Source organism: Phyllobates terribilis, unplaced genomic scaffold, assembly GCF_046119375.1.
Source record: "Phyllobates terribilis strain yellow unplaced genomic scaffold, ASM4611937v1 Scaffold_3__8_contigs__length_932513732, whole genome shotgun sequence".
Taxonomy (NCBI): domain Eukaryota; kingdom Metazoa; phylum Chordata; class Amphibia; order Anura; family Dendrobatidae; genus Phyllobates; species Phyllobates terribilis.
In genome coordinates this window covers 266,434,742-266,453,168 of record NW_027362763.1, presented here as the reverse complement: position 1 = coordinate 266,453,168, position 18,427 = coordinate 266,434,742, and the positions used below count along the sequence as shown (strand labels likewise).

The following is an 18,427-nucleotide window of genomic DNA, read 5'->3' as shown; positions in this document are numbered from 1 at the left end:
CTGGGAAAGGCCAATAACAGCGACCTGCCCAGCCTGATAATATAAGCCTGCAGTTGTCAGCTTTACCTCGGCTGGTTACCAAAAATAAGGGGGACCCCACGTAGTCTTTTTTTTTTTTTTTTTAATTTAATTATTAGGGTAAACATCCTTTAGTACCACATGAAAGGCACTAAAGGGTGCAAGTTTATAATACGTAGGGGGCTTGTGAAATTATATATCTACAGGACATCTATCACTATTACACCACTGCTCCCATAGAAGTGGACAGAGCAAGGTTACACATTTCTAAGGGAGCAGTAGTGTAATGTGTGACCCTACTCCATCCACTCCTATGGGAGCAGTGGTGTAATTGTGATCCCTGCTCCATCTACTTCTATGGGAGTAGTAATATAGTGGACAGAGCAGGATCACACATATTACACCACTGTTCTCATAGAAGTGGACGGAGCAGGTTCATATTAGACCACGGCTCCCATAGAAGTGGACAGAGCAGTGTCACGTATTACACCACTGATCCCTTAGAAATGTGTGACCCCAATGCGTCCACCACTTCTATGGGAGCAGTGTTGTAATGTGTGACCCCGTTGTCTAATTCTATGGGAGTAGTAATATAGTGGACAGGGGGGGGGGGGGGTGTCACACATTACACCACTGCTCCCAGAGAAGTGGACGGGAGGGGGGGGGGGGTCACACGTTACCTACATCAGCTACTGTGTATCTACTCCTATCCTGTGTGATACACTCCACTGAGCTCAATATCTAATCCCATCATGTTATAAACTACACTTAGCACTGTATCTAATCCCAGCGTGTTACTCTAAGCATATCTAATCGCGCACGTGATACACTCTGCGCATCTAACCCCAGCTTATGATAAAGCGAGCAGCACCAACAGAATCTGCCCTGCCGGCCATCCTCGATGACTATCTACTTGTCAGCATCACTTTTCAGCCAATAAAATGGCTCTGCACTGTGATCCTTAACTTCATCCTCTATCTTTTTGCAAACACCCAGAAGGGGAATGGAGTAGTGACATCACACATGTGAGCAGATCCAGCCCACATTTACTGTAGTCCATAATGTGAGCTAGCTGTACGCTAGGTTTTCATGGCAAGTTTCAGAAGCTGCTCCCCCTAGTGTTTAAAAGTGGAAATACCAAACCTTTTGAAATTACTTTTCAGATTTTACTTAATTAAAAACAAAATATATTTAAAAAAAAAAAATAAAAAATGTAAAAAGACATTAAATACTTTACATTTTTTCAATTGTTGAAAAACATTTTTCATGGCACCTTCCTTTTAATAAATCTATAGTGATGTGTACCAGCAAGCACATGAACTGACTTAAAGCTGCTGTAAAAAGTATACTGTAGAAGTTGGGCATCATAGGAATGTTAAATTGATTGAAAAAGATGGAAGGAAAAAAAACAAAACAAACTCTGGTATTCGTAAAAGGCCTCGCTTACAGATTTACTAAGTCTATGGTTCAGAACTGATTAGGGGTAAGTTCCCATGTTGTGAAAACACTGCAAAGCTTAAGAAAGCTCATGTGCATGCTGCAAAACATAAGCAAAGCGTATCTCCAATGTAATGGTCTAAGATGTTGTGGCTGTAGATGCAAATTTCACCCTATACCAAGGGTAGAATCTGTGGCTCCCCCCAAAGATATCCAAAGCAGTAAATGTTGCTGCCGATATCGCTGCAGCATCTCCGCAGTGGGAGGACTGCAGTGTGAACCTAGCCTAGAGCAGCATATATTGTGCTTGATGATTTGATTTATAACCTAACAAATGTTCAACACATTGAGGAAAATAAAGAGCAAAAATAAAAATGAGAAACCAAAAGAAGGTGAAGAAAAAACATTTTAATTTTACACACAAAAATAGGAGTACAATTTCTTACAAGTATGAATATAGTGGTTTCAGTACAAATTGTAAACATAGAAAGTAACAATGTAAACTAAAGATATAACACAATGAACTGTCTAATCGAAGCCCAAGGTCTGAGCCCGACATTCATCGCTGCAGCATATTCGAGGGCAGACAAATCATGATTGGAGGTTTCTTGGGCAGCAGGAAGGATCCGCTTGTTACTGTTACAAATATAGGTCATTATTTTCTAGCAGGATACCACAGGACAGTACAGTATTTCAGTAACATGTTAATGGACCACACGATTGTTCAAGGATCGCGTAAACTTACTGTGCAGCTCAGGTAATGACCAGAAGTGCGTGTTATCGGATGTTTCTCTGATGAGGAGGTCTTCGAGTCAAACTCAGGCTGCAGCAATCCTGGTGACCTGCAGAGTGAGCTGCGCTGGAACCACGGGCGTGCCACGTATGCCTGCATTTATTGTTTTAAAACCATGAATGGCTAGAAATACCTTCAGTGTAGGATAACCCCTTTAATATGTCCACATACTTCAACAGCTATCAGAGCACACTCGAAACAGCTGTATGTATGTGTACTGGGAGAAATGGTTGAGACTGCACGTGGTTTCAAAGGACTGAGGGGAATCAGCTGTTGTCAGACGCCTGTGTCTTCATTGTGAACAAAAGGATCTGGCCTTAAAGGGAACCTGTCACAAGGTTATTCCCACGCAGTAAGGCCAGTACTTGTAAACCCTCATATACAGCATTCTAATATGCTGTATATATGCCCTCAATCCGGCCTTCAAGAAAGAGCCTTTATTATATTCACCTAAGGGGTGGTCCAGTCTGATAGGCATCACTGGTCTAGGTCCGGCGCCTCCTCTCTTCTTGTGATAGTCGTCCTCCTGCACTGCTTCATGTGGAGGACGCATCCTGTGTCAGCCACACAGTGTCCAGCATGCGCAGGAAAAGGCCAAAGTCTCCCGGCGCATGCACACTGCAGTACTCTAGTCTGCCCTCAACAGGGCAGAGAAAAGTACACCTGTGCGGGAGCAGGCTGGTATGCTGGACACTGTGGATGAAGTAGGACAAGTCATCCACACGAAGCAGGAGGACGGCATCGCAAGAGAGGAGGCGCCAGACCTAGAACAGCGATGCCCATCGGAACGGACCACCCCCTATAATAATAAAAGCTCTTTTTCTGGTCTTGCATGCCGGATTGGGGGCTTATATACAGCATTATAGAATGCTGTATATGAGAGTTTACAGGTACTGGCCTTACCTCAAATAGGAAAAACCTTGTGACAGGTTTCCTTTAAATGTGAACTTTCCAGAGTTTCACTCTCCTGAAATCAGGGGAGGGGGGGGGGGGGGGAGAGAATCAACAGGATCCCCAACATGTAATCTAGCCAGCGGGTCCCATTGAAATCTGGAGGTTTGCAGACTTTGCTTTAATGTGTACGGGTCTTTCCAAGGATTTAGCATTTGGCAGGCAGTTCTAAGGCTGCTGATCTACAGGAACTGAGCACAACAGTCAATAGTCTACAATTTACTTTTTTCTTTATAGACTCCGTGTCAATAAAAAAGTAGATGTGTTAGCCTGATGTTTTATCCATCATTTTCCTATACAAACTAGCCATGAGTATAGGCATGTAGACTATATTGGCAAGTGTCCATCTTTACTTATATGCTTATCATTTCAGGCACAGAAAAAAAAAAAGTTGTTATAAAATCAATTTCTTGAAGTCACTGCTCAGCATCACGTTATTGTCTGAACACATAGTGCTCTTGTAACAGTGTACATGACATCTCCATCAGCTTATTTTGTAGATTTGTGCAAAATAAAGAGGTGACAGATCATTTTTACAAAATACAATATTAGTGACACAAAGGTGCACGGTTAACAAGTCTTCATATCTATAAAAGTCCATTAAAATGTGGCATGGCACTGATTATGAAGCTTTGTACTCTATGGTCGTGTGGAGCACATTACTTTGTGAGTTATTTCAATAAAAATTTAAAAAACTAGACTTGTTATGTCAGACTTCTTTCCCTTTCTGACAGGTTCCAAACTTCAGAAGTCTGTAGGAATGTAGTGGTGTAAATTGAGGCATTGTTGTACACGCTATAGGATAGTGCATAAGACGAAGAGTTACTCTACTCCCCCACCTCAACATATAGCAAAAGGGATCATATCAAAAAGGCCCAATTACCTCTTTAAAAGGGTTGTCCATCCTCACGACAATTTGGGTCACCAGTAGGAAATGTATCAAAATGACCTAACCTAACTTTAAGTAATGCTTAGGTTTTTTTTAATGTTCTGGAGGTCCTTAAAAGTAGAAGCAATTGGCAAAGTTCCTTCCTCACTCCCCTCCCACCCATTCTCCAAATGTGCTGCTTTTATTCTTTACAGCTTGTTGCCTAGGGAACTGGTCACTACTCTAGGTCCACAGCGGTAGCTTGTTGCCTTGGCAATATGTGGAGTTACTATTTGCTTCTATATATAGAGTGGCCACCACTCTAGATCTACATTGATTTGTATGGAAGGGCAGCTCCTGGGCATGCACAGCTCAAAAACCGTTCCATCAGCCAAGCAGTGCAACAATGCTGCTGGACTGAACTGTCACTCAAACAATCATCCACCTCAACCCTCCCTCACCAGAAAGTTTGGGTGGCTAGTGAGCGAAAAAGGGTATAAACCTTTAAAGGCAGTTGTCCAGGTTTGTAACAAAAGATGAAGTGTCTGCCAAATCATGACAGCATTTGATGGTCGTGATTTCCTGGGATTCCTGGTGTGAGCAGGTGGTCTCATGACTACATGTATGCTTTTTGCACACTTGCAGCCACCTTCAGACTAGACTTATTTAGCTACTCTCAGAGGAAGTGAATTGAGAGAAGCCAGATGAGTCTAGACAGCACGCCGTTATGATTTAGATTTAGCGGTCGGCAGTCATATAAAGAAAACTTTTGCCCCAAGCCTGAACAACCCTCTAACTGTGGAAATCCATTTCTGACGGGGTTGCAGTGATGACATTCCATTTAAAACATGCCACAGCTACAGCCAATCAATCTCAATATAAATGGTACAAGACCACTGAACCTAGTGATTGCCTGCAGCCATTACAAGTTGCAGACCAGATGCAGCCCTGACAAATCGCTCTGGAGCACCAGAGAGAAAGTGGAGTGGCAGAGGCTCCTATAGGCAAGTAATGGTTAGTTCATCATTTTAAAGCCTCACCTATCTGTGGGCCAATTTGGCCTGAAGATGGACAACCCACTACAAGTACATTAAACAATAACATTTCATCAATCACCAGGAAAAGCAAAAAAAAAAAAAAAAACACTCAGCAGCATGAATGGTATACTGCTGAAAAAAGGAATCAAATGCTTATTCTGAAATCAGACAAACCGCATTGTTAGACAAGACGTGGAATAGGATCAGTGTGTCGTGTTACATTACGCCCCTTCCCCTCTGATGCAGAACACTCTTTAAAACAGCTGGTTTTGTCAACTCTCATACGTAGGGGGGTGGGGGAGTAGAACGGTCTACATTTGTCTAAAGCCCAATCTATACTGCGTTTCTGTAGTGTGTCCATGGGTTCTGTCTGAATCCACCAAACGAGATTCAGATGAACTGCCGAAGGGGCCATCGACTGCAATGACACCAACAGAGGTCAAATTCACTCTGTGTTTTTACTCTGAACGTGTCCATAGCCAATTAAGTTTCTGTGCCAATCTAAAAAAAAAAAAAAAAAATGAAAAAAATAACTAAATCCATTGACCCCATCGGTGGTTCTTCTGAATCATGGTTTTATGATGGGGGAGGTTTCAGAAAAAGCAGTGTGAACAGGGCTTAACAGGACTCCTACAGAAAAGCTGAGCAGGGACACCAGTGGCTCCATCGTCATTGGAAACCCATCCATTTTAAGCAGTCCATCTACTACAATTCCATCAAGGTATTCGTAATCTTAGTGTCCCGGCATTAATTATAGCAGCCTTCACAAAGTACAGATGATCCCTATATTACTCACCATTTACCAACGTCAAAGCAAAAGTCTCTATATGGCTTCTCAGAAGATTTCGAGCCTGACAAGTAATTTTTCTGATTACCCTGGCTTACCAGCTAGACACTTTCCAGAGTATGAGCACCGTTTATAAAAAAAAAAAAAAAAAAAAAATAGGTACATCAGTGTTGCCCAATTTGCATAGACTGAAATCTTTGATTCACAAAATTATTTATGTACCTTTCCCCCTCCCCCCATGTCTAGACTAAAAGCAGCTTCATAAATCTTTTGGCACACTGAAAGACAAGTTCCTGGTAAAATATTTTGTGGCGTTACTTTAGGACACTTCTGTGGGCCAGAGAAGACAAGTGGCTGCAGTAATGATCCGGAAGCTGGAGGAAACAAAGAAATCACAAAATATATAAAAATGTTGTTACAAATCATTCACATTCTGCGCAGCAACCACACATAATTCAGCAGATTTTATGGGTATGTGCCCACGGTCAGGAGCCGCCTGCGTCCCCCACACTGCAGAATAGCTGTGCGGCTTCCGCCCTCATCATGCAAATGAGCGGGGCTTTTTTTTTTTTTTTTTTTTTTTTGTCACACGCAGACTTTTCCTCATAGAGGAATGTGGACCCACAAGAGAAATTTACATGCTGCGGGTCCGAAAGACGAGCCGCATATCTGTTTCCGCAGATGCTTAGAGACTCATAGTGGACATGTGATTTATACAAATCCCATCCACTATGCTGTAACATCTGGACGCTGCGGGTTTGACGCTGCATAGACACGCAGCGTCAAGCCCGCAGCGGCTCCTGACCTTCTGCACATACCCTACAAGACCTCTAGACGCTCCAGATGCAAATTCATCTTGTTGGGTTAACACAACAAGAGGTTAACCAAGTATCCTCTAAGCCTTAACCACTATTAAATGTAAATTACAAATTATACATGGAAATTGTAAAAGTGGTTTAGTAAATACCCAATATAACATTAGCAACTACAATAATAACATGCAACACTAATTTTCCTAAAAACATAGATCTGTTTAACCCCCCCCCCTCCCCGAAAACAAAGGGGTTTCCCCACAAAAGTACCTTTTAATTAAAGGGATTGTCCACTACTTTGACATCGATGCCCTGTCTTGTAGGATAGGGCATCAATGTATGATCGGCCAGGGTCCCGCTCGCAGAACCCCCGCCGATCAGCTGTTAGTGGTGGCGACTGAATGGGAGGCGGATGTGCAGTTACAAGCAGCAGCCACTACAACTTGATGGCCAGGCACCGCAGGTAAGGACTTCCAGCCGCCGGCACCGATAACAGCTGATCGGCGGGGGTGACTCGTGCGGGACCCCGGCGGATTAGACATTGATGCCCTATCCTACAAATAGGGCAATAAATGTGCCTCTGCTGTGTACTGTGTAATGGCTGTGTCTCATTATACTACAGCTCCTGGGCAAGGGAGGAAGCAAAAAGGTATACAGACATTACAGCAGGGGATCAACTGTGATCCAATGCTGTCCTATCTGTATACTCTCTTGCTTCTTCCCTTGCCCAGGAGCTATAGTATGATCAGACCATGTTCCTGTACGGTTAGACACAGCCATTACACAGTACACAGCAGAGGCACATTTATAAGATTATCTCAGCACAGGAACAGTTTTTTGTTTTTTGTTTTTTTTTTTAAAAACACAAAATGTGGAGTTTATTATTCAAAGATCTAATGATGAAATTGCTGATTAAAATTAAACTTTGTTCGTGGGAAACCTCCTTTAAATTTGGTTACAATGAAAGCTAACAGGTGCCAGACAATGAAACATTGCAAATTCCCGGATGGCCATAGTACAGTACATAGAATTTACTAGTAGGGATAGAAAAGATGTCAAACATAGCCTAAACATTTACATATTTAGCACCAATATTCAATGGTTCACTACAGAAAACACAATACACATTTGTTACCAATGGCGATTATGACACGTACCTGTGCTCCCAACTTGGAGAGATATCTAACCCTTAAAGCAAAAGCACTTAGAGGACGAAACCTACTTTCTGAATTTTGCCTTCGTATTCGTGCCTTTTCAGCCCTATAAATCATATGAATAAAGATATGTAAATGGATGATGCAACAGGAATAGGATGCATGTAGTAATACAGCAGGCAGCTTTGCAAAAAATTAAAGTATAATTCTGCTGTCTGATATGTGATCTAACATTTGGAAAAAAAAAAAAAAAAAACACCCTAAGAAAAAGGTTAAATATTTTATATACAAAAGTTTTTCATCCACGTGTACAGCACAAACCAAAAACAGGAACCGCTGAGAAGTTGGGCTCTGTTCACATTAGTGTTGCACTTCTATAGCGCAAAGCATAAACCAATACCAGATGTTATAAGAACCACTTCTCTGTTGGTAAAAATAACCCAACATCAGGTTTCTATTGCACTTTATCTTGTGGAAGATCCATTTTGCTTACCATAGGTTCACTGGGTGATATGAGAAAGCAACCATTAAAAGAAAATAACTAGTGTGAACATAGCCTTACACAACACTACTAAGTTGGCCAGCGGAAAATCTCCCAGAATAAGAAGTGTTTCCACCTATGATATATATAATACATCTCTGCAATCGCTCCATCTCTTGCAATAATGACAATAGAGACAATGTTTTTTATAAGAATTTTAATTTTAACAGACTTTGAATAAAGTTTTTTTAATGAAATCACATTTTCATTATGGAAAATATTTGCTTCTTAGTAAAAACACAAGGTGATAAATACATAACAAGTAACGCATACAGTTCTAGTAATGGATGTTCATAGGGCTCCACATATTAGTAGACACATTCCCTGAGTAACGCCTGTGAGGATGCCAGCTTTAAACATATTATGTTTCTGAAGATGACCATGTTAAAAAATAAAATAACTGCTTGAGTACCAGCTACTGGGGCTGCTCCACTACTTTTAAACTGATAACCTATCCTAAGAATAGATCATCAATATAAGATCAGAGGGGGTCCGACACCTGACACCCCCAGCAATCAGCTGTTCTCGGTGCTGACGGCAAGCCGATGTTAGCAGCTGCAGAGCTCCGTCATCTGTGTAATGGCCATGGCTGGGAACTGCAGATTGTGCTCATCGGCATAGGGACAGGTGTGCAGGACACGGCCACCACCACTACACAGCTGTTCAGATGCTAAACAGCACAGCACCGTCAACTAACAACCGGCTGCAGCCCACAAAGAGGATAGCTGATCGCAGAGGGTGCCATGTGTCAGATCGCCACCGATGTAATACTCATGACCAATCCTATGGCTAGGTCATCAATATAAAATAGTAAAGCAACCCTTCAAGCATTATAAATACCTTTGCCTTTGAAGTACTAATAAAGTGCAAGACCAAAATTGCTTAAACCGTAAACCCTACAATAAAAACAAGATACAATGGTGTTAACTACATCATGCTTACTTTTGGATGAACCCTGCTGCCTACAAGTGGTGACAATATATTAATAAACTAGTGTATGTTATGTTAAGTACCTCATAAAAATGGAGGAGAGTAGCCTTTAAAGGGATTTTCCCAACTTCTGCGGGAGCTCATTGGTCCCCTGCGCTCCAGCTTGATTTACAGCATCATCGCATCCAAAATGTGCGCTCTCTGATGCTGCAAGCCTTGGAGGGGTGGCACTGGCCGGATCCAGCCAGATTCAGAGCTGCACTGCCCTCAATGCCAAGGAGGTGAGCCACTGCCAACACTGCAGAGGTAGCCTGTAACCTAGGCAATGATCAGCAAGTTAAAAAAAAAAAAATAATAATCTCTGTTTTTAAGAATGAAGAGGGTTTTTAAATAAGTATAGCAATTTGCAAATCTAACCATTTAGGAGGATGAGAATAACCCTTTAAAAAGATTTTCCAAGATTTGAAGACCATTGCCTACAAAGGAAACCGCAAAAAACAAAAGCCTAAACTCGCCAGAAATCTGCTACTTCAGCACCTTCGCTCCAGTGTTCCCCTTTGGTACAGTGGGCATTTGCTTACCTCCTGCAGGGATAATGTCCCTTATAGCCACGTCACCTTCTCAGCCAGTCACTGGCCTCAGCAGTCCCATGCCAAACAACACTAAGGCCAGTGCTTGGCTCCAGCGGTTACATGGATGGAAGGGAACGTCAATGCTGCAGCGGGGTAAACGAGACCTCAGGGGAGCAGAAGGTGGTGCAGGAGCAGCAGGAGGGGGGTTATCAGGCGAGTCTATGTCATCATTACTTTGTCATTTACTACAGAGCTCTTGGAGCTGCTTAGTGCAATCTTAGGCAACTATGGTGCGATTCCCTTGACAAAAACATTTAAAACATAGCAAACAAGCAAAAATGGTAAAGCAGTACAAGCACGGGGCGATGCTGTGGAGCAATATGGGGAATGACTAGAGAAACTTGAATTGCCAAATGTGAACAGGCAACTGCATGCCCCATTACAGCGTGACCACAAGATCAGAGAGTATCTGCCAGTATGTGCTGTAATAGCGGAAGCAGCTAACTACAGAAAAGGCTAAAAACATCAATAGAAAATGTAACAAAAGGACAAAACCACCAGAGAAAGAATGGTAAACCCCAAAGCAGCAGCCTCACTTGTGCTCATACAGAAGGTGCGGTATGAAGTACTGTATAGTTTCACGTCTAGTATTATATTAAATGCAAACCCTCTACACCTTACAAAAGGCTGAATCTGACAATGAAGCGGGGAAACCGCACGGATTGGGTCCTTGCAGATTCTACCTTATTATCAGATGACATCCAAGTTGATAATATATAAAGGCAATGCGATTTATGCAATTCCCCAATATATATACACAAGTACTTTCATACAAGGCATCTATACAGTTTAACAATGGGATTTTAGACCGATCGCCACTGTGGGTAGCCAAAATGCAGAAAGTGCAGAGAACAGAAAGTGCTAAGAGCGCATAGGTTTTTAGAAAATAAATAAAATAAAGGCCAGCTTGCATTTTATGCATTTATGAATTTGCAGTAACAAATTTCAATGGGTTATCTAGTGTAGGGAGTTACTTGTTATATTGTGGTCAACAAATGAACAGATCGCTGCAGATTGCAACAGATGTGTGTGGTGCAAGAGCCAAACAGACCAAAACTCACCACATTTAAAATGGAGTGAGACAGCAGATGCTGGCAAGACAGCGGCTATTCATACCCACTTCATCCTCTAACATATAGAAGTTGCAGCTTTGGGGCTGATTATATGTTGTCATGGCCTAATGGCTATAATATGATTAAAGGGAACCTGTTATGTAAAAACAAATGTCATTAATTAGCCTGTAGATCGGCAGGATAATAGCGTTCCAAAGCCGCCTGGCCGCTGCAATTAAAGCCTGGCAGCCGGGAGGAAATTAGCTTTATTCCTCCTGACAGCCTTTGGCTTTCAGTCATAGAGGCGTGGCTTCAGACTCCGCTCAGTACATAGTGAGCAGCAGCTGTAACTGCACCCCCATCACTGACTGACAGCCGGCTCAGCTGTGTATCAGTGTAGAGCCGGCTGTCAGTCAGTGCCGGGGTGTGGTTACAGCTGCGACTCACTATGCACCGAGAGGTGACTGAAGCCACGCCTCTATGACTGAAAGCCGGAGGCTGCCGGGAGAAATAAAGGACATTTCCTCCCGGTAGCCATGGATTCAGTGCAGCGGCTGGGCAGCGTTAGAACGCTATTAACCTGCAGATTAACCAAATAATTGCAGGTTAATAGCGTTTTTGTTTTGTTTTTAACATGACAGGTTCCCCAGTAACAGTTTTTTGTTTTGTTTTGTTTTTTTTACACATAAAACATCTTAAAGTGCAGGAAGACATTGGGAGCTGCTATTTTAACGGCACGTCCACATAGGTCGGATAAGCGCCAGATTTTCCAGTTGTGGATTAAATTTTCTAAAATCTCATCCGCTCACTGCAGAAAAATGCAAACAAAAAAAAATTTAAAAAAAATGTAAAAAGCAGTAAATCTGCAGCATTTCTGCAGTAAAATCTGCAGCATTTTGCTGTAAGGCATAAAGTGCTAAAATAAGAGAAATAAGATCCTTTATAACAAAGTGACCCATGTTAAGTGCATTAGGCCAAAACAAACAATTAAAAGACAGCTGCAAGAACAGACCATACGAGTACCAAATGCCAGCGATGCCATTTAACCAGTGTGTGCAATGACGACCATTAAGGCCTAGAACAAGGATTCCTTCATTAGTACTGGCACACAAGGAGGTGGTTAGTTTATGGAAAGGAATACAACTCTAGTAATGTCTGCAGCAAGCTCAGAAGACACTAAGGCTCTTCGAGTTGACAGCTTGCTGACCGCTTTCAGCGCACAGGAAGGTGATATTTTGCTATTCAGTTTCTTTTCTGCAAAAAATTATTATAAAGTTATATTAAAATGAGTACAAATGTCAACGGTAAATTACAGAACCAAAGGCATAATGTAGGCAATCCTCTGTGGATACTAGTAAAGTTAGTGGCATTCAATTATTACAGTACATCCCATGAGGCCTTCTAAAAATCTCCAAATTTACACAACAGGAAATCCAATAATAAAGCGGTTTTGAAACAGATTTGATCATGGGGCTCCTATAATCGTATAGTCACTGGAGCACCCACAATCTAAAAGGGTTGTCCAAGGCATACTACCCTTTAAGCTGTTGTGGAGAAAAGCAAAGAAACTAAGAAAATGCTGTCTGCGTGATACCCACTACCACCAAAACTGAAAATAGCAACCACACTTGAGTATTACTGCTATTGTCAAAGTTTAGGGAAATTACACCCATTGATCAAAGAACACGAGGGGGAGAAGAAACAAGCAAGCCAAGCAAAATAAATGCACAGCACAGATTAGGACTAGCAAAGCCTTCTAAGGTAGGGATGACTAGTACACTCCTAGGGAAAATCTGACACCACAGATAAAGGACACAAATGTAATTTACATAGCTCCTTCTAAAATCTTTTGATTCATACACAAGTTTAAAAAAAAAAAAAAAAAAAAAAAAAAAAAAAAATCGAAAAAGACAGATGGAAAAAGACAAACAACAAGCTGAAAAGACAGAAAAAGGTCTTGTTGTTTACCATTCCAACAGCACCCTCATGTGGCAGGCAAGTGAACAACACAGAGCTGCTACAAATCTCCAAATAGTTATTGAAGTGCTTTATCACACTTCTCTGGCATTTTATTTTCACATTTCATTGAGACACCAGCAAAGAACTTTGTCCCGCTCTGTCAGTGCCAGTCTCCCCTTTTTTAGTCACAGTCAATGCAATCAGAGGAGGGGGCTGGCCGAGCTAAGGAAGCACATGTGACATCAATAAAGGTTGTGGGGAGGAGCACCCTCTGCTTGTGTCAGAACTAGCAAATAGGAGTAGTGGGAGTGGGACTCACAGCACCCTGCTGATCAGCTTACTGAGGGGGCCGAGGCACTCCAACTCATTGTCCCCTACCAGTTTAACAGCTCTTTACAGTTTAAAATTCAGAGCAACAGACTGATGAAACAGAATCCCACTGCAAATGGTCCTGAACGGTGCTTGGAAAAGAGCGGGGATGCGGCATATACCGGAGCGCTCCTTTATACAGCTGACCAGCCAGGACTGTAGAGTCCGATGGTATGAAAGGGACTATAACTCACCCTGGCTCCCTGCATAGCGTTCTTAAGACTTCATATACACCATTATCATCTAGCATTCTTAGAAAAAATTATGTTTGAAAAATGACCACTAAGTAACTGATCAGTTTAAACTGTATGAACATGATCAAGGTCTCTTATTGTGAGGGGTTAGAAAAGTTGTGGACAATACAAAGGACTGATTTATTCCTTCCAAAGGACCACGGGATATTCTTTACATGTGGATTAGTGAGGAGCGAAAAATAAATATATACAAAACGATAATGAGTTAACATGGCCTGTTGGTTTGACACTCCACAACAGTGAAGCGCTCTCATGTGGCCCATTGGGGAAAGGAATTGCCCACCCCTGTGTTATAGTATCCGGCATTACTACCTCTTGTGGTAGGGTATTCCACATTCTGACTGTCTACCACTGCAAAACTTACAGCTGTAGGGACTCAAACATTAGCAGAGCACGGCCAAGATACTTGGAGAACATCGGAGCATGCTCAGATAACCCATTAGTAGAGCACATTCGCTCATTACTAGTGTGGATAAAAGGTCATTTTGGCATGCAATAAGGAAAGGGTTCTTTACTGTTCGAGCAGTCGACTGCTCGCCTATCCCCGCTCTCCCGATGTGCTGCTCTGGTCTGCGCATTCAGGCTCCACTCAACAGTTGCAATGTAGTGACATCATTGCACCTGATGGGCTTTCAGACGCCCAGGCTCAATGGAGGGAGAGGGAGCCGATAGCTCCTTGTTCCATCATTTCATCACCGGTATCTGCATCCCGAGGATGAGGATAACAATGAAATTGAGATGCTGGGCAGAGAGTAGACACGAGGTGCGGGAAGCCACAGTTTCCATCCCTTTGGCTATCCTGGTCCCCGTGCTGAACAGGGATAAGCAAAGGGTCGCAAGTGGCTCACAGGCCGCACTCTGCCCAGGTCTGCTATAACAGAATGTTTTTTTAAAAGGCTGGATGCTTTTCTCACAACAAATTACATCATGGCTTATAACTAATCTAGTGATAGGTCAGGAATGACTGGCCAAGAAAGAATGAACTTGATGGATGTTTTTTTCAACTTCTAGAACATAAATTACAGGTGTATGGAACAATATCCCCCACTAAAAAAAAGAGGCATCTTTAGATCGTCTAAGTTTGCACCATATATTAATAGTTGCTTTACATTGTGCCAGAAATTTAATTTTTACAAGGTATTAGCGGATTTTGTTTGTGCACAATGAGAAGGCATCGTTCCATGCTAAGCTACGTTCATTTGCAGCCTCACCCCTTATCAGACAAGGTGCAGAAAGAGGTCTAAAGAACTTATAATAATTATAGTGAAAATCAAAACCGTTTTTTTGGATGTAAATTGTTTGAGTTCTGGCACATTTCCTTTAAAAATTCTTCCTCATTTTTACATATTTTATCATGGATCCAGATAGAGTCCTGCTCCATAACCATGAAACTCTGAATCGTTAAAGATGGTCGAGAGTTACCCAACTAAGGCTAAGAACAAGCATCCTTGTGAACAGAGGCTAAAGATCCAAGCACATAAAAATTAATCCGACAGTTACTCTTTAAATTTCATAATCAATAGCACACATGAAAATAAGAATCTTTGTAATATATCTTATCAGAGAAATCCACCTTCTCCTCCTGGACTGATCATTCATTCTCAATTCATAAGCTGAATATGTATTGCCAGAAGACAAACATTCCCGTTACTGAGATGAGAGATGATCGTTGGTACCAATGAGATTCTATGTAGAAGAGAGGGGCGGGGTGTAGAGGTGCTCCGCCTCTAGATACTTCCACTTCTCTCCCCTCTATATACATTCTTGTCTCTCATCTCCTCTCTCAGTAATGGGATTCTCTGTCTTCACTGAATACAGATTTTGCCATGAATTGAGAATGATCGATCAGTCCAGGTGGAGAAAGAAGTGGATTTCTCTGATAAGACATATTACAAAGTTTCTTATTTTCGTGTGATTGATTTATGAAATAATATAACAGTTACTCATTAAGCCAACATCAACCGAACCGGCTGATAACCAGTTCAACCCACAATCTAATGTAATAAAAGCCCCCAACAGATGATGTTGGGAGAGATAAGGGTACGCTATGCCTGATATCAGATTCTTTTGGTATAAAACAGATAAGCCCAGGAGTCTGACAGCAGCAGTCTTATAGAGAAACAGAGAAGAGAACACTCCTGTGTATGGGAGTCGGGCAAAACAGCTTGGAACATTGGTTTGGCCGGTAACTATCTAAAGTGTATGGATGCATGAAGAGAAGTGATGAGCGCAAGTGCTCATTACTGGAGGTCGCCTAGGGTGCTCGGGTATGCACAGAGTAGCGCGGGTGCTCGAGTGACAGATTAGAGTCCGCCACAAAACATGCAAGGATTGCTTGCGTGTGTCAGGCAATATGTCACTTGAGCACCCGCGATACTTTGTGCATACCCGAGCACCCTAGACAAACTCCAGGAATGAGCACTTGCGATCATCACTACTTAACCCTAGAACGCATACCTGGGGCCTCGCAGGCCCACCCTGTTAATTGTTTTCTATTTTCTGAAAGATTACTTTAGTTAGAATTTTGAAACTCTAGGTATTCTTCATGTATATAGTTGTTTGTCATTTTTGTTTGAGTTATTCCATGTTATTTGCACATGGGCCTAAAAGGCCCCAGGTATGTGAAAAAGTAGATTTTTATGGTCATGCGTTCTAGGGTTAAGAGCTCTGCTTCTCCAGACTAAGCATGGTGTATACACGCACAATTAAAATTAGGAGGAGGGGGGGATAAAGAGTTCCACTTATGCGGCTTACCTCTATGGAAACCAAAAGATCAAACAAGAAAAAAAACAAACTGCTGAACCTATTATCAGATTGCCTATAGATCTTACCTGAATTGAAGTCACCTAAATAAAGATGTGCCAAATGCATTCAAGAAGTTGTCCACTACTTTTTGATTGATGCCCTATCTGTAGGATCGGCCGGGGTGCTGCACCCGGCATTCCCGCCGATCAGCTGTTATCGGTGTCGGCCGGAAGTGCTTACCTGTGGAACTTGGCCATCCATCTGTAGCAGCCGCCACGGGGTACTGCACATCCATCTCCCATTGAATTGGATCAAAAAGTAGTGGACAACTTCTTTAAGAGGCATAAACCTCAAATTTGGGGGACACACCACAAATAAAACTACACCAGCTATAAATTGGCACAGACTTATCACATGAATTACAGTAAATCATCTTATGAGCAACAGTGAACCCTGCCACCAAGTTGTGCAAGGGTTAAAACCAACTTTATTTTATAGACTAGTATATTTAAATATTAGATAGTCTTTGTGTTAGATAAGGCAGCATCAGTACATGGAGTATTTCAGCTGCTGACTGGCACAATCCCACCTGCATATTCCTGATTTCCACCCAGATTTTTATGTCACATGTGGATGGAGTTTTGACTACACCATGCACGTGTTGTACTGTACACTGCCGCAGACTTGTGGCAAAATTCTACAATCTGCATTGTCTGAGTAAGCCATAAAAAGGGAAGTGGCTGAGAATTTTCAGTGCAGACTCAGCACTTCGAAAACCAGAGCAAGTGACAGAGGAAATCATGTGGAAACAGAGGCCTAATAGTAAGCAGTGGCGGTAAAGGCAAAAAGCACAAAGCAGCAGAAGCATTAACAGATGCGGCCCAATCCTCTAAGAACTACAGGAGTTAGCAGCAATGGCACAGACAATCACAAAACATTAAAGGGTTGTAACATTTTGGAACTTAAAAATTTGTTGTTTGGAGTCAGAAAATAAATCTCATCATCTGTTGTATGCTAAAAAGTTAAAGCTAGCTCATGACGGATCCATCATAAAACTGGGCTCCACTAGCTTACAACTGGGTTAACTCATTTATACAATGTGTCAATTCTTCAGTTTTCTAGATTCTCTCCTTACAGTCATTTAATGGGAGAGACTATAGTTTACTCAAAGAGGATGAAATTTGGCCCTTTTAAAGTAGGTGTGATAATATTAGCAAATAGCTCCAATTAAAAATGTAGTATAGTTCCAATAACGCTTACCTCATGTGTCGGGCATTGCTGTAGCTTGGGTATCCATGGTTACAACCACCAGCTACTAACTGTCACTATGAGTGGTTGTAACCATGGATACAATGCCCTACACATGGGGTAAGCGACAGTGTATCAGAAGGACTATAATACATTTCTAGATAATGGTATTTGCTGCTGCTGCTGCTACTCATTTGGATAGGACCTTGGAGATGGGAATACCCCTTTAAACTTTCCAAATACATAATTGCAAAATCTTTCATTATACACTGGGAAATTTAATTCAGAGAAACTTTTATCACAAATAGAGATCTACTTAAAAAATTACTTCACCAGGTCAAGAGAGACCAGTTTTTGCTTTCATTTCACTTTAGCTGCTCCCGTTTTTTTTTTGTTTTTAAATCCACCATACGGTTACACAGAGCTGGACCTTTTAATTTAGGGCTACTTTTTATGTTTTTTTGCAAGGGGGCGTTGTTCACAGGGAAGCCTATAGACAGGACCACACAGAATCCTGAAAGCCATGCCCCCTTGATGAAGACCATAAAAATTACCATTAAATAAAAAGTCCTATATCTCTAACATTTTTTTTTTCCTTCTTTCAGATCTGCCACTCAGGGGAGCAGCATGAATAAACCGTGACAGGTCCTCTTTCAAAGTGGGTGTTCATCGCTAAAAATTTTTATTCCAAAGACTTTGGGTATAAGTGAAAACAGCAAAATCAGTATCACGTAACCCCTTACCAACTTTCCCTGCCCATTTCCCTGGTCTTTGTTGACAAGGATACAGTAATGATAGCACAACTGAAAGCATGTTACCACTGCAGCCAATCACTGAACA

At 41.8% G+C, this 18,427-nt stretch overlaps 1 protein-coding gene across 2 annotated transcripts in view; it reads right to left on the bottom strand.

Annotated features, from left to right (window-relative positions):
• Positions 1 to 1,843: 1,843 nt before the first annotated feature.
• MFSD1 (major facilitator superfamily domain containing 1) overlaps positions 1,844 to 18,427 on the bottom strand; it is a 40,921-nt gene continuing 24,337 nt past the window's right edge. Inside the window, exons 16-17 of one of the 2 annotated variants that reach the window (XM_073674796.1) lie at positions 7,861 to 7,963; positions 1,844 to 6,265 (exon numbers count right to left, since the gene is read on the bottom strand). In XM_073674796.1, the coding sequence (XP_073530897.1) occupies positions 6,206 to 6,265; positions 7,861 to 7,963 (163 nt within the window). In that variant the 3' untranslated portion in view covers positions 1,844 to 6,205. Of the gene's footprint in view, positions 6,266 to 7,860; positions 7,964 to 11,457; positions 12,267 to 18,427 lie in introns of those variants that run through there. The other variant, XM_073674797.1, reaches the window with a different exon arrangement.